The sequence below is a fragment of the Trachypithecus francoisi genome, unplaced genomic scaffold (assembly GCF_009764315.1).
Source record: "Trachypithecus francoisi isolate TF-2019V2 unplaced genomic scaffold, Tfra_2.0 Lachesis_group12, whole genome shotgun sequence".
Lineage (NCBI taxonomy): Eukaryota > Metazoa > Chordata > Mammalia > Primates > Cercopithecidae > Trachypithecus > Trachypithecus francoisi.
The window spans coordinates 2,592,829-2,608,224 of NW_022681457.1; the positions used below are offsets into that span (position 1 = coordinate 2,592,829).

The 15,396-nt window shown below is 57.3% G+C and overlaps 1 protein-coding gene across 5 annotated transcripts; it reads right to left on the reverse strand.

Moving 5' to 3' along the window:
* On the reverse strand, positions 1 to 14,055 carry BBC3 (BCL2 binding component 3). Of its 5 annotated transcripts, none has more exons than XM_033223807.1 (4): positions 11,992 to 12,262; positions 9,148 to 9,436; positions 7,545 to 7,735; positions 1 to 1,092 (listed from the first exon to the last, which is right to left on the reverse strand). In XM_033223807.1, the coding sequence occupies exons 2-4, from the start codon at positions 9,419 to 9,421 to the stop codon at positions 976 to 978; spliced, it is 582 nt and encodes a 193-aa protein (XP_033079698.1). In that variant the 5' UTR covers positions 9,422 to 9,436; positions 11,992 to 12,262; the 3' UTR covers positions 1 to 975. The 5 variants fall into 5 exon arrangements, 4 of the variants coding, with proteins under 4 accessions (XP_033079698.1, XP_033079700.1, XP_033079697.1 ...); XM_033223809.1 differs by lacking the exon at positions 11,992 to 12,262 and adding an exon at positions 11,382 to 11,526; XM_033223806.1 differs by lacking the exon at positions 11,992 to 12,262 and adding an exon at positions 11,280 to 11,302.
* Between the last annotated feature and the right edge of the window lie 1,341 nt (positions 14,056 to 15,396).

Here is a 15,396-nt window from a genome sequence, read left to right on the forward strand (position 1 = left end):
CACTGTTCCAATCTGATTTTATTGAAAAGGAAACATACAAAAATCATGTACAAAAAAAATTAACCAAACATGTACAGAAAATTCATTCCGGTATCTACAGCAGCGCATATACAGTATCTTACAGGCTGGGCCATCCCTCCCCACTCCCAGACTCCTCCCTCTTCTGAGATTTCCCCCCCTCCCTGACTCCCCATCTTCCCCCCAGCGCTTGGCCCTGGGGACTAAGGCTGGGGCGGCTTCAGCCAAAATCTCCCACCCCCCAAATGAATGCCAGTGGTCACACGTGCTCTCTCTAAACCTATGCAATGGGATTGATGGGGCAGGGGGCGGTCGTGGGCAGAGCACAGGATTCACAGTCTGGGCCCCTCCTGGCCACCCCCGCATGAAGGTGAGGCAGGCACGCCCACCACCCGCCGGCTGGCTCAGGGAAGATGGCTGGGCACCTGGCTGGAACAACCGGCAGACGTGCCCCACTCTCTGGCTCCAGGAGGCTAGTGGTCACGTTTGGCTCATTTGCTCTTCACGGGCCCCCTCCCAGGAGGAGGGGGGGAAGCACCAGGGGCCTGAGGCCAGGCCCAGAGTGAAGGAGCACCGAGAGGAGAGCCCCCCCTCAGTGTCACCCCTGCAGCTGGAACGGACACCAGTACAACAGCCTTTCCTGAGATGGTGGTGGGCGGCAGAGGCGGGCGGCTCAGTCCCCACCCCCTTGGTCACCGCCGCCTTCCGATGCTGAGTCCATCAGCCCTCCCTCCCCTGGCTTCTTGGCCAGGGACCCAGGAGTCCGCATCTCTGTCAGTGCACCCCAGGCTGGGCTGGGGCTGGAGTGGCTGCCCCGGCCCACCCCCGGGATAGGCAGGGCTGGGAGTCCAGTATGCTACATGGTGCAGAGAAAGTCCCCCACACTGGCCAGGGTGTCAGGAGGTGGGAGGGGCCTGCCCCCCGAGTCCCTGACGTCCACCGGGCGGGTGCAGGCACCTAATTGGGCTCCATTTCGGGGGCTCTGTGGCCCCTGGGTAAGGGCAGGAGTCCCATGATGAGATTGTACAGGACCCTCCAGGGCGAGGGGCGGTGTCGCTGCTGCTCCTCTTGTCTCTGGGGAAAAGAGAGAGACCGGGCAGTTAGCAGGGGACTGAGTATGGTGATGGGACAGGGGATGGTCAGCTCCAGCAGTGAGGCAACAGTCTCGCCCACCCTATTCCAGCTCCTCCCCGCACCTGGGCTAATGTCCATGTCTTGGAGGTCACATCCTCATCCAGGACCTGAGACCAGGAGGCAGAGGACAAACACGGAATGTCTTCAGCAGAGAGCTGGGCACCAAGCGAGTGTGTGGCACATGTGAGCTGTGACCGCCCTAGCCCTGTTGTACATTTAGGAGAGACATCCCACAAGGGGCTGAAGGACAGACTGCAGCCCATCCTGCCCCTCCCTGCAGGGCCGGCAACATGAGGAGAAAGGAGCAGGGTGCCCACAGTCTTGGCAGTTCTAGAACAATCTGTGGAAGGAGGAGAACTGGGAAGAGTTCACCCCCCATTGCAAAGGCTTCAAAAGAAGCACCTCAGGCCGGGCGCGGTGGCTCACGCCTGTAATCCCAGCACTTTGGGAGGCCGACACGGGCGGATCACGAGGTCAGGAGATCGAGACCATCCTGGCTAACACAGTGAAACCCCGTCTCTACTAAAAATACAAAAAAACTAGCCGGGCGAGGTGGCGGGCGCCTGTAGTCCCAGCTACTCCGGAGGCTGAGGCAGGAGAATGGAGTAAACCCGGGAGGCGGAGCTTGCAGTGAGCCGAGATCTGGCCACTGCACTCCAGCCCGGGCGACAGAGCAAGACTCCGTCTCAAAAAAAAAAAAAAAAAGGCCGGGCACGGTGGCTCAAGCCTGTAATCCCAGCACTTTGGGAGGCCGAGGCGGGCGGATCACGAGGTCAGGAGATCGAGACCCTCCTGGCTAACACAGTGAAACCCCGTCTCTGCTAAAAATACAAAAAAAAAAAAAAAGCCGGGCGCGGTGGCTCAAGCCTGTAATCCCAGCACTTTGGGAGGCCGAGACGGGCGGATCACGAGGTCAGGAGATCGAGACCATCCTGGCTAATACGGTGAAACCCTGTCTCTACTTAAAAATACAAAAAACTGCCGGGCGCGGTGGCTCAAGCCTGTAATCCCAGCACTTTGGGAGGCCGAGACGGGCGGATCACGAGGTCAGGAGATCGAGACCATCCTGGCTAATACGGTGAAACCCCGTCTCTACTAAAAAAATACAAAAAACTAGCCGGGCGACGAGGCGGGCGCCTGTAGTCCTAGCTACTCGGGAGGCTGAGACAGGAGAATGGCGTGAACCCGGGAGGCGGAGCTTGCAGTGAGCTGAGAGCCGCCACTGCACTCCAGCCTGGGCGGCAGAGCAAGACTCTGTCTCAAAAAAAAAAAAAAAAAAAAAATACAAAAAACTAGCCGGGCGAGGTGGCGGGCGCCTGTAGTCCAGCTACTCGGGAGGCTGAGGCAGGAGAATGGCATAAACCGGGAGGCGGAGCTTGCAGTGAGCTGAGATCCGGCCACTGCACTCCAGCCTGGGTGGCAGAGCAAGACTCCGTCTCAAAAAAAAAAAAAAAAAAAAAAAAGCCCAGCGCGGTGGCGGGTGCCTGTAGTCCCAGCTACTCGGAGGCTGAGGCGGGAGAATGGCGGGAACCCGGGAGGCGGAGCTTGCAGTGAGCCAAGATTGCGCCACTGCACTCCAGCCTGGGCGACACAGCGAGACTCCGTCTCAAAAAAAAAAAAAACCAAAAAACTAGCCGGGCGAGGTGGCAGGCGCCTGTAGTCCCAGCTACTCGGGAGGCTGAGGCAGGAGAATGGCGGGAACCCGGGAGGCGGAGCTTGCAGTGAGCCCAGATCGCGCCACTGCACTCCAGCCCGGGCGACAGAGCGAGACTCCGTCTCAAAAAAAAAAAAAAAAAAAAAAAAAGAAGCACCTCTAGGCAATGCTGAGTGAAACCCCTGCCCTCTCTCCAGTGGCAGAGTGAAAACAAGGTGGTCTCTAGGACCCTCTCAGCTCCAACATGCTAGGAAGTGGGAAGGCAGGAGGCTAAATCCTAGGAAAGGCTACCGACTGGTAAAAATTAAAGGCAATACTAAAAAGTGTACGGAGGCCCAGCGCGGTGTCTTATACCTGTAATCCCAGCACTTTGAGAGGCCAAGGTGGGAGATCAGCTAAGGTCAGGAGTTTGAGACCAGCATGGCCAACATGGTGGAACCCTGTCTCTATTAAAAATACAGGCTGAGTGCGGTGGCTCATGCCTGCAATTGCAGCACTTTGGGAGGCTGAGGCGGGCAGATCACGAGGTCAGGAGATTGAGACCATCCTGGCTAACACAGTGAAACCCCGTCTCTACTAAAAATACAAAAAAATTAGCCAGGCATGGTGGCGAGCGCCTGTAGTTCCAGCTACTCGGGAGACTGAGGCAGGAGAATGGTGTGAACCCAGGAGGCGGAGCTTGCAGTGAGCCGAGAGCACGCCACTGCACTCCAGCCTGGGCGACAGAGCAAGACTACGTCTCAAAAAAAAAAAAATGGCTGGGCAAGGTGGCTCATGTCTGTAATCCCAGCACTTTGGGAGGCCAAGGCAGGTGGATCACCTGAGGTCAGGAGTTCAAGACCAGCCTGGCCAACATGGGGAAACCCCATCTCTACTAAAACAACAAAAACTAGCCGGGCATGGTGGCACGCACCTGTAGTCCTAGTTACTTGGGAGGCCAAGGCAGGAGAATTGCTTGAATCCGGGAGGCGGAGGTTGCAGTGAGCTGAGATTGCACCACTGCACTCCAGCCTGGGCGACAGAGCAAGGCTCTGTCTCAAAAAACAAAACAAAAAAGCGTACAGAGAGCTGCAGTCCTCTGCCACTCCCTGTAGCTCCACAGGCAGGCTCTGTGCTAAGTGGGGACCACCTAACCTCCTCCCCTTCAGGTGCTAGGGAAGGAGAAACTCACTTTACAGAAGGTTAAAAGATCCTCATCTTCCTCATGTTACCTGGCAGTGAGTTGCCTGGTACCAGCCCAGTCTCCTCAACACTCCCTAGCAACTCTTGGGGCCAGGATATGGTGGCAAAAGCGGCACATCGGATTGGCATAAGTTATAAAACCCACCACTGTCAAACTGCTGTGGGTGCCACCTGGTGAGCAAGCTAGCAATCACCTAGTAAGGTGGATGGTGGCAGACCACCCAGGTACCTACTCTAGAAACACAAGAGCACACCTGGAAATATGCATATGTAGGAGAGGAAAAAAGGCAATAAATAATGGCCGGGCGCAGTGGCTCACGCCTGTAATCCCAGCACTTTGTGAGGCCAAGGTGGGTGGATCACCTGAGGTTGGGAGTTCAAGATCAGCCTGGTCAACACAGTGAAACCCTGTCTCTACTAAAAATACAAAAATTAGCCAGGCATGGTGGCGAGCGCCTGTAGTTCCAGCTACTCGGGAGACTGAGGCAGGAGAATCGCTTGAATCCGGGAGGCGGAGGTTGCAGTGAGCTGAGATTGCACCACTGCACTCCAGCCTGGGCGACAGAGCAAGGCTCTGTCTCAAAAAAACAAAACAAAAAAGCGTACAGAGAGCTGCAGTCCTCTGCCACTCCCTGTAGCTCCACAGGCAGGCTCTGTGCTAAGTGGGGACCACCTAACCTCCTCCCCTTCAGGTGCTAGGGAAGGAGAAACTCACTTTACAGAAGGTTAAAAGATCCTCATCTTCCTCATGTTACCTGGCAGTGAGTTGCCTGGTACCAGCCCAGTCTCCTCAACACTCCCTAGCAACTCTTGGGGCCAGGATATGGTGGCAAAAGCGGCACATCGGATTGGCATAAGTTATAAAACCCACCACTGTCAAACTGCTGTGGGTGCCACCTGGTGAGCAAGCTAGCAATCACCTAGTAAGGTGGATGGTGGGCAGACCACCCAGGTACCTACTCTAGAAACACAAGAGCACACCTGGAAATATGCATATGTAGGAGAGGAAAAAAGGCAATAAATAATGGCCGGGCGCAGTGGCTCACGCCTGTAATCCCAGCACTTTGTGAGGCCAAGGTGGGTGGATCACCTGAGGTTGGGAGTTCAAGATCAGCCTGGTCAACACAGTGAAACCCTGTCTCTACTAAAAATACAAAAATTAGCCAGGCATGGTGGAGGGCGTCTGTAACCTCAGCTACTTGGGAGGCTGAGGCAGGAGAATCGCTTGAATCCGGGAGGTGGAGGTTTCAATGGGCCAAGATCGTGCCATTGCACTCCATCCTGGGCAACAAGAGCGAAGCTCTGTCTCAAAAAAAAAAAAAAAGCCAATAAATAAAATCTGAAATATATTTAAAAATAGGCTGAGTGAGGTAGCTCAGGCCCATAATTCCAGCACTTTGGGAGTCCGAGGCAGGAGGATCACTTGAGGCCAGGAGTTTGAGACCAGCCTGGGTAATGCAGAAAGACCTGATCTCTATAAAAAAATAAAATAAAATAAAAATTAGCCAGGCATGGTGGACCTGCCTGTGGTCCCAGCTACTTAGGAGGCTGAGATGGGAGGATCCCTTAAACCCAGGAGTTGGAGGCTGCAGGGAGCTGTGATTGAACCACTGCACTCCAGCCTGGGAGACAGAGTAAAACCCCGTCTCTAAACATAAAATAAAAATACATATCTATCCTAAATATCCATCAATGAGAAAATGAATAAGGATACTATGTTTATCCAACAGAATACTATGTAGCAGTGAAAATGGCTTTTTTTTTTTTTTTTTTGAGACAGAGTCTCATTCTGTCCTTCAGGCTAGAGTGCAGTGGCTTGATCTCCTGATCTCGGCTCACTGCAACCTCCAGACCTCCACCTCCTGGGTTCAAGAGATTCTCCTGCCTCAGTCTCCCAAGTAGCTGGGATTACTGGTGTGCCACCATGCTCAGCTAATTTTTCTTTTCTTTTTTTTTTAGACGGATTTTTGCTCTTGTTGCCCAGGCTGGAGTGCAATGGCGCTATCTCGGTTCACTGCAACCCCCGCCTCCCATTTTCAAGCAATTATCCTGCCTCAGCCTCCCGAGTAGCTGAGATTACAGGCCTGCGCCACCACACCCAGCTAATTTTGTATTTTTAGTAGAGACGGGGTTTCTTCATGTTGGTCAGGCTCCCCTCAAACTCCCGACCTCAGGTGATCCGTCCTCCTCAACCTCCCAAAGTGCTGGGATTACAGGTGTGAGCCACCGTGCCTGGGCTTAATTTTTGTATTGTTAGTAGAGACGAGGTTTCATCATGTTGGTGAGACTGGTCTTGAACTCCCAACCTCAAGTGATCCTGTTGCCTCTGCCTCCCAAAGGGCTGGGATTACAGGCATGGGCCACTGCATTGTTTCTTTCTTGTGATGGTCTTGTTCTGTCTCCCAGGCTGGAGGTAAGTGGCCCTCCATCGCTCACTGCAACCTCGACTTCCCTGGCTCAAGGGACCCTTTCACCCCAGCCTCCTGAGTAGCTGGGACTGCAGGCTGGCGCCACCACACCCGGCTAATTTTTTTATTTTTTGTAGCAACAGGGGTCTCATTATGTGGCCCAGGCTGGTCTAGAACTCCTGGGCTAAAGCGTCCTTCCAACTCCGCCTCCCAAAGTGCTGGGATTACAGGCGTGAGCCACCGAGCCTGGCTGAACATATGGTGAATCTGAAGCCTAATATTGAGGGAAAAACGAATTCTGGGGAGGAACAAAAACTATGTCATGCAGGCTAAGCTAAGACTGTCCCATGATTCTAAGCCCTGGTTCTGGCCTGGTAAATATGGAGTAAAAGCAACACCTGCAGGGGTTGAGAGAGGCCAACTTGAGAGATTTCCTTTGGATGCAGGAAGGGGGAAGGGATGGGGAGAGTGAGGAGCTTCACCACATGCATTTCTGCGGTTTTGTTTGGTTTGTTAATAAGCAATGCGAGTGTAATGTTCAGACTGAACAGAGCTGGCTAGTGGGCGCACGATGTTTGTTATTTCCCATTCTCTGCTGTGGGCTTCAAATATCTGTTTTAAAAACTCGGGGCCGTGCCAGGGGCTGGGGGCGGGGCCTCCCGCGGGGCGGGGCTCCGAGCCCTCCCTTGCAGTCCTCAGCCCGCCCCGGCTGTCCCCGGCACGCCCCGGCGCCCGGGAAGCTGTGTGGCGCTGCGGGCCGCGCGAGAGGGACGGCAGGGGGCGGGCGCGGCGCGGCTGCTGACTCACCAGCTATAAATAGCCCGAGATATATGAGCCGCGCCGCCCAGCGACGCCCTCAGTCCCCGCGGCCGCGGGCCACGGGCGCGCCGCTAGTCTCTGCGGCGGCCTAGTTCCCGGCCCTGGCCCTGGCCCTGGCTCGGGCTCCGACTATGCCAGCCGCGGCGCGGAGTCCCTGGGCGGCTCTGCGGGCGCGCGATCCCCCCCACCCACTCACCCCCCACCTGCCTGTCCGCGGAGCGACCCAGCCGCGCAGGGCAGCAGCTGCCGCACATCTGGCGGGGGCCGCCTGCCGCCCCCTCCTCCGGCGGGAAGTCCCACCTGCCGTCTACCCCACCCCCAGCACTCACCCGCCGCTCGTACTGCGCGTTGAGGTCGTCCGCCATCCGCCGCAGCTGGGCCCCGATCTCCCGGGCCCACTGTTCCTCCTCCCCGCGGACTCCCGGGGCCGCCTGGGTGGGACCGCCCGCCAGGGCCCCCGGGGCGCTGGGCACGGGCGACTCCAGGTGCTGCTCCGCCAGCGAGAGCGAGGGCTGAGGACCTTGGAGAGGCAGAGGGGCGCGGTCAGCACCCACTACCCCTCCAGGCCTCGAAGTGTACGGGCCCGCTTCCCTCTTTCCCAGCTACTGCTCCCCGACTCATTTCTAGTGATCCCTTCGCCCCGTCTTAGAGTCAATTTCTCAGCTTTTCCTCCCCAGGCACCAGAAAGCAAAAAGGACCTGGGGACGCCGCTCTGGGGTCACCTGTCTGGCCAGCTACGTCCCCACGGCCCTTGTCAGTGTGGAAGGTAGACGGCCAGACAGGTGACCCCGGGGGTGGTCAGGCTTAACGACCTCTATTTCCCAACGGGGCCACATCTTGCCTGTTCCATGTGACAGGCAGGGAAACTGAGGCCCGCCCGTAGGGAGTATCCCAAGGTCACACAGGGATACAGCGACTGAACCCCACCCAGATCACAAGCCTCAGGTCTCCTGCCCTGTCGTGTCCAACCACAGGGAAGCCACACCTCCGGATGTGGCAGAGGCCTAGAGACCAGAAGGCCAGAGACTGGCAGCTTCAGAGCGCGGGCCTGGGGGCTGGGACGCGGGAGATGCCTTCCTGCCCCACCCCCTTCTGAGCGCCCTAGGAGGCTCCTGTCCTCCCGTCCCACCAGATCCTGGTCTGAGGGTTCCCTAAGGCCTACAACCAGGGCCTCAGTTTCCACATCTATGACCTTGGCCTTGAAATCGGTGTCTCCTTCCAGGGCTTCCAGGAACTGAGCTAGGGAAGTTTTCTCTTTCCTTGCTCCCCTTGGGCTGCCGGGACAGGATGGGGGATGGGAAACCAGGACTCACTTTCCCGGGCTACAGCGCCTGCCGGCAGGGATGGGGGGGCTCCCCGGGCACCACAGGGTTAACAGCCCATCAGGCAGGGGACCTTTAACCCTTCCCTCCCCAAGACTCCCCCCCTCCCCGAGGGGACTTTCCCAACACAATGGCCCCTCCCCCTCTCCTTCCTCCGCTGGGACTGCGGAGAGGGCCAACCCTGGCCAAAGAGATGCAAATAAAGGCAAAAGGCCCCTCGACCCCTCCCCAGAGCCGAGAGTTGACAGTCCTCCCGCTCGGCCTACACTCCCTGCAATAAGAATCCTCCAGGGGGTCTAGGGGACCCAGACTGGGGGAGGGCAGCTCGGATGCAGCTGTTGCCCCAGGCCCGGAAGAGACAGTGGGCTGCAATTCGGGGACTGCAGTCAGATTCCAGGAGGGACTTCCCACTTGACCTCCCCCTCCACCCCCAGCCTCCGTCTTCCTGCTTCTTTCAACACAAAGACCACATTGGCCACACCCTCCCAGTGGCCCGGCCGGGCTCGCCACTTCCCCCCCACCCCGTCCTCTCCCACTTCTCCAGTTCCTCCGAGTCTCAGGTCCTCTCTCTTCCCGACTCCTATCACCCGGGGGCGGGGCGGGCACTCACCGTCCGGGCGTGGGCCTCGGGGCCGGCTGCGGGGACCCCCAGGCCAGCGGGGGCCCCCCAGGGCGGCGGTGACGGCGGGTGGGGCGGTGGGGGCGCAGAGGTAGGCAGCGGGCAGCAGGGCGGGGGCAGCGGGGGCGGCAGCCAGGCCGGGCTCGCAGAGGCCGCAGGACACTGCCGAGGGCACCAGGCGGCCGAGCGGGAAGGGGCGCGGGCCGTCGCGGGCCAGGCCCTCTACGGGCTCCGGGGAGCTGCCCTCCTGGCGTGCGCGGGCCATGGCGCTCCCTGGGGCCTGCGGGACACGGGAGGAGGAGCAGGTCAGCAGAGAAGTCCAGGACCCACTGTACCTCCAGTCTACCCGGGGTCAGGACCCAGATGGAGAAGAGGGGAGGTGTGTGTGCATGCGGAGGGGGTGATGGCCCCACAGAGACACGCCCAACCAGGGGATGACACCACCAGGTCCTGGCTGGTCTGGAGAGCCTCCCGGTGCATACAGTGATGGGCACACAGGAGGGACAGGGAGCACAGGATGGCTCTCACAGCAAAGACAGGGCTCACACAGGACGGATGGAGGAGTCTAGCAGGTGTGTGTATGAGGGCTGTGACAGTCCCACAACACAAACTCACTCCACTGGGGACTCACAGCATGGGCTGGTGGGGACAACTTTCCCAACACAGCGACGGGCACACAGGGAGGACAGCGGGGCACACAGGGAGGGCAGCGAGGCACAAGGAGGCCCCCACAGCACACACACAAGGACTCACACGGGACTGGCCAGCCTGACCACCCACCCCACCTCCCACTTGCCCACAAACACTGAGATGGCCCCAGTCTCAGACATCACTACTCAGTACACACAACACACACACACACACATACACCCCGACCAAAGCAGGAGCATCCAGACAGACCATCACAAGCACTCGACGTACTGCGCACACTGGCTGGCACAACCCATCCCCACACACACATCCAAACTGTCAAAGTCTCACACACTGACCCACTGTTGATATGCCCAGGGGCACATGCAAACACAATGCAGCCATTGCAAACACACACACACACACAAGCTAGGCACTGCCTCAGTTCCCAAACCCCTCTCCACACACACACACACACACACACACACTCACTCCAGAGATAAGACCGGCACACCTCTGGACTCACATATCAACACAAAACAGACACCCACGGACACACATACATCAACACCCCCAAAACACACCCACATGTCACCAACTCTCAGGACACACGTAAATCAGGCACACACAGACGCATGCCATCAGACCTCAACACACCACCAGACACACGGGCTACGACCAGCAGACACCAACCCACCGTCCTCAAGCAGCCCTCAAACACCATCACCAACTGTCAGCAACACACACACACACACCCTACAGCTAACTCTAATCCCACACAGCCCAGCAGCACACACACCTAGCGCACCCACAGAAAACACTGGTCTCACGTGACTGACATAAACACTACACACACGCAGCCCACATGACACACATGAGCCAGCCGATCACAGTGACAAGCCCCTCAGACCCAACACACACACACATACACTACACACACACAGACACACAGAGGCTCAGACACAACCCCATCCAGAGGCTGCGAGCAACACCCACCGTCTACACTGTGTAGACCCCACAGATCCTGGGCCCTCATATCGCAGACGCTGCAGCCAGACACACAAGCCAGACCCAGACTGAAACAACCCCCCACCACACACACACACACACCTGAGAACTCACACAGACACCTGGACAGAAAACAAGACATTTGCATTTAGCAGGCGCAGCATCACAAACGCTGGGCAAAGACCTACATGCCCCGGAGATACAGAGAGACGGCCTCAGCCAAGACAGAAACACACAGGCAAGACACAAGCACACATACCGCACGCTCGGGCAAGACACACACATAAACACACAAACAGCTCACTCCAGCAACACACACACACACTACAACCTCCACACCCCAGCACACGCAGGCAACAGACCCCCACTATCACCCCAAAACAGCACACACAGACAACTCTCACCGAGAACACACGCAGGTCCACCCACCCCACAGGCAGGGCACCCAGAGATAGAACCCCACACAAACAGGCGCGGGGACTCACGCAGACACCCCGACGGGTCAGAAACCCCAACATTCCTCCGGATCGACACCACCACTCGCTGCAGAACCCAGCACAAACTCAGAGCCAGACACGCGCACACACCCAGGCGAGACACCTGCAGATCCACAACCCCGCACACGCGCGCTCCCACGGCGGTCCCAGACGCCCCCCTCCGCTGTCACAGCCCCCCCACCGCCGCCACGTGCGCCCGCCCCGCCCGCCAGGCGAGCGCGGGGCCAATAACCGGCTGTTGCTGGGGCGCAGCCCCCGCCCGCAGGAGCCGCAGACTCCACGGCCCGCGAGCCGCCCCCCGTCGCCGCCCCCAGCGGGCGCGCGCCCTGGGTGTGGCCGCCCCTCCGTGCCGCCCCCCCGCCCCTCCCGGACTTTGGGGGCTGGGGCACCCCGGGGTCGACCCTCTTCCCCAGGGCCGCACTGGCCGCCAGGGGGCGCTGCCGAGCCCGCACCCCATTGTTTGTAAACAAACCCGCCAGACCGCCGAGGCACCTGTGCGCCCAGACCGGCGCCCCAACGCCGAGCCGCCTCTCACCCGGCGACCCCGGCCCAGGGTCCCTCGCAGGGTTTGGAGGGAGGCGCGGTGTGGGGAGGCAGGGCGCCCACACTGCTCTTCGCCTGCACTCCCGTCACCTCCTCCAGGGAGTCCACCCGGCCTGGCCGATGGCCGCCGGCGAGGAGTCGGGGCGCGCACACTCACCCCGGGGGCATGAACACGCCGGAGGGGGCGGCGGTGGGGGGCGGGCGGCTTCCTTCAGGAGGGCGCGCCCGCCAAGCGCCGCTCTCCGCGGCGGCTGTTGCTGGGGCTGTCGCTGCTGCTGCCGCTCTAACTGCAGTGGCGGCTGCTGTGGCTGTGGCTGCTGCCGCTCCCCGGGCCGCAAGCGCGTCCGCGTAGTGGCCGCCGCTGCTGGGATCGCTGGTGCCGCCGCCACCGCCAGGCGCCCGCTTGCATGTGGCTCGCGCCGCGTCTCAGGCCGCCCGGCGGATCCCGGGCCCGCTCCAAAGCCGCCCCGCCCCGCCCCGCCCCCGCCCGGCGGGTCCCACGCCCCGCCCCCGCGTGACGCTACAGCCCCGCCCGCCCGCCGCGGACAAGTCGGGACTTGCAGGCGCGCGCCGCGCCCCCCCTGCCTCCACGCCGGGGGTTTCCCTGCAGCCGGGGACGGGCAGGGCCTGGCCCAAGGCGAGGAGGACCCAGGCGCTGTGCGGCGGGGTGCAGGGAGATCGCCCAGACACCGGGACAGTCGGACACACACACTGACTGGGACCCACAGATCCACACCCCCAGGGATGCATACACAGACCGACCGACGGGCGTTCCAGGGTCTACCAAGTCACGTGCCCAGAGGATGTACTCATGGACACAAGGCCACAGTCTCACAAATCCACACCATGGACAGGGGCATGAACACACACACTCAAATACTGATGGGGCTAACACACACACCCAGACGCAAATGCACAGACTCACTAACAGGGTCCCCCAGACAAGCAGACGGACACAATGGCAGGGCCACACACAGTTGCACAAACACCCACACTGATGATCACACCTGGGCCCACAAACTGTGTTCACAAACAACCCTACCGAGCAGGCACCCACACCACATACACGGTGGTGCAACCGCACAGACAGAGGCGGAATGCTTATTTGGAAACACAAACTTGCTGATAGGCACAGGGGACACACACACACACCCAGACACACACAGACACCTGTTACAGGGATACCTGGACACACAGCCAAATCCAAATCACACTCCAACAGGGACATACACAAATATACTCACGCAATTTCACAGCTAACACATTAAAACTATCAGAAACTGACATTTGCCCCACACGGTGGCTCACATTTGTAATCCCAGTACTTTGGGAAGCCAAGGTGCACGGATCGCCTGAGGTCAGGGATTCGAGACCAGCCTGACCAACATGGTGAAACCCCGTCTCTACTAAAAATACAAAATTAGCCAGGTGTGGTGACGCATGCCTGTAATCCCAGCCACTTGGGAGGCTGAGGCAGGAGAATTGCTTGAACCTGGGAGGCAGAGGCTGCAGTGAGCCGAGATCCTGCCATTGTACTCCAGCCTGGGCAACAAGAGCAAACTCGGTCTAAAAAAAAAAAAAAAAAAAAAAAAAAAAAAAAAAAAAAAAGAGAAAAAAGAAAAAAGGAAAGAAACTAATATTCAGAGACACAGACCAAATCAGACATAGACATAGAAGAAACTGACCACCAACACATGTCATGAAGTCACACCTGTGACAGCTTCTTGCTAACTGGTCCACTGACTGCACACACACTGGAGCATGCACACCTGGCCACACTCACCACAAATCTGGCAGGGGACCCATGTCGCAGAAGAAGCCCTGGGCCCCTGGCATGGACATGCCCGGGCAGACCCCACGCCAAATTTTATCCTGTCTCATAGCTTTCTATTCCCTTTCCTTTTTCACTTTCTCATTGTTACTTCCTGCCCTGCTCTGGTTCAGGGAGTTTTGTCCTTCCTTCTTCCAAAGCTGTGGACTCCTGTCTCCTCCTCTACACTTTCCATCCTTACCAGGTCTCACCCAATCACAATCGCCTCATCAGAATGAGTCACCTTCCAGTGCCTAGCATGGGGCTGGCTGAGAAAAGATGTCAGAATTCTCAAACTTGACTGCCTCCAAGTACACATTCTTAGCTTCCCCAAGAGAAGCAGGTAATCTATATCTCACATGAAATTTCCCCATTTGAAGCATTGGGAACGCCTCAGCTTTCCTCTCTCTTTCGCTTTCCCTGATTATTCATTCTCCCTTCCTTCTTCCTGGTGTTTTCCAAACTGTGGTTCATGAGTAAACCATGGATTATGACATATGACATCACTTACATGGATCTTACTTTTTTTTTTTTTTTTGAGACAGAGTCTTGCTCTGTCGCCCAGACTGGAGTGCAGTGGCACGATCTCGGCTCACTGCCACCTCCGCCTCCTGGGTTCAAGCAATTCTCCTGCCTCAGCCTCCTGAGTAGCTGGGACTACAGGTGTGCGCCACTACACCCAGCTAATTTTTGTAGTATTGGTAGAGACGAGGTTTCACCATATTGGCCAGGCTGGTCTTGAACTCCTGACCTCAGGATCCGCCCGTCTTGGCCTCTCAAAGTGCTGGGATTACAAGCATGAGCCTCCGCACTTAGCTTTTTTTTTTTTTTTGGATAAAAGTTTCACTCTGTGGCCCAGACTGGAGTGTAGTGGCACAATAGATAGTCTTGTGGTACAATAGCCTTGCAGCTTCAAACTCCTGGGCTACAGAGATCCTCCTGCCTCAGCCTCCTAAGTAATTTTTATTTTTATTAAAATTTTTAAATTTTAAATTAAAAAATTTAGATTTTTTAATGCCCAGCTAATTTTTTTTTTTTTTTTATAGAGATGGGTGGTCTCACTATGTTGCCCAGGCTGGTCTTGACCTTATGGGCTCAAGCAAACCTCCTGCTTCAGCCTCCCTCAGTGCTGGGATTACAGGTGTGAACCACCATGCCTGGCTGATCTTAATGCATTTTACTCAGTAAGATGCATTCACATCCCAACTAACTTGTGCTTTATTGAGATGTATTTAAACACAAGAACATTCACTCTTTTTAGGTGTATGGTTTGTAAGTGGTGACAAAAGTACAACATTTTGTATTACCACAACTTCTACCTGCAATTTTACTGGCCCTAGACAAGAGGTTTTGTTAGTGGTGTTTTAATTGAGATAGAATCTGGCTGTGTTACCCAGGCTGGTTTCAAACTTCCGGGCTCAAGCGATCCTCCCACCTCAGCCTCTCTAGTAGCTGGGATTATAGGCATACATGTCTGCTTTGACCAGAGTTTTTAAAAAACTACACTACAGGCTAGGCACGGTGGCTCACACCTCACTCCTAGTACTTTGGGAGGCCAGGGGGCGTAGATCATCTGAGGTCAGGAGTTCGAGACTAGCCTGGCCATCATGGTAAAGCCCCATCTCTACTAAAAGTACAGAAGTTAGGCCGGGTGCTGTGGCTCAAGCCTGTAATCCCAGCACTTTGGGAGGCCGAGACGGGCGGATCACGAGGTCAGAAGATCGAGACCATCCTGGCTAACACGGTGAAACC

What these genes read in the sequence shown, in the direction of transcription:
- BBC3 (XM_033223807.1), bottom strand. Translation starts at nt 9,421, where the DNA reads ATGGCCCGCGCACGCCAGGAGGGCAGCTCCCCGGAGCCCGTAGAGGGC. An exon ending in CCGAGGCCCACGCCCGGACG is followed by an intron (nt 7,736 to 9,147) that starts GTGAGTGCCCGC and finishes TGCCTCTCCAAG; the next exon opens with GTCCTCAGCCCTCGCTCTCG. An exon ending in ACGCGCAGTACGAGCGGCGG is followed by an intron (nt 1,093 to 7,544) that starts GTGAGTGCTGGG and finishes TCTTTTCCCCAG; the next exon opens with AGACAAGAGGAGCAGCAGCG.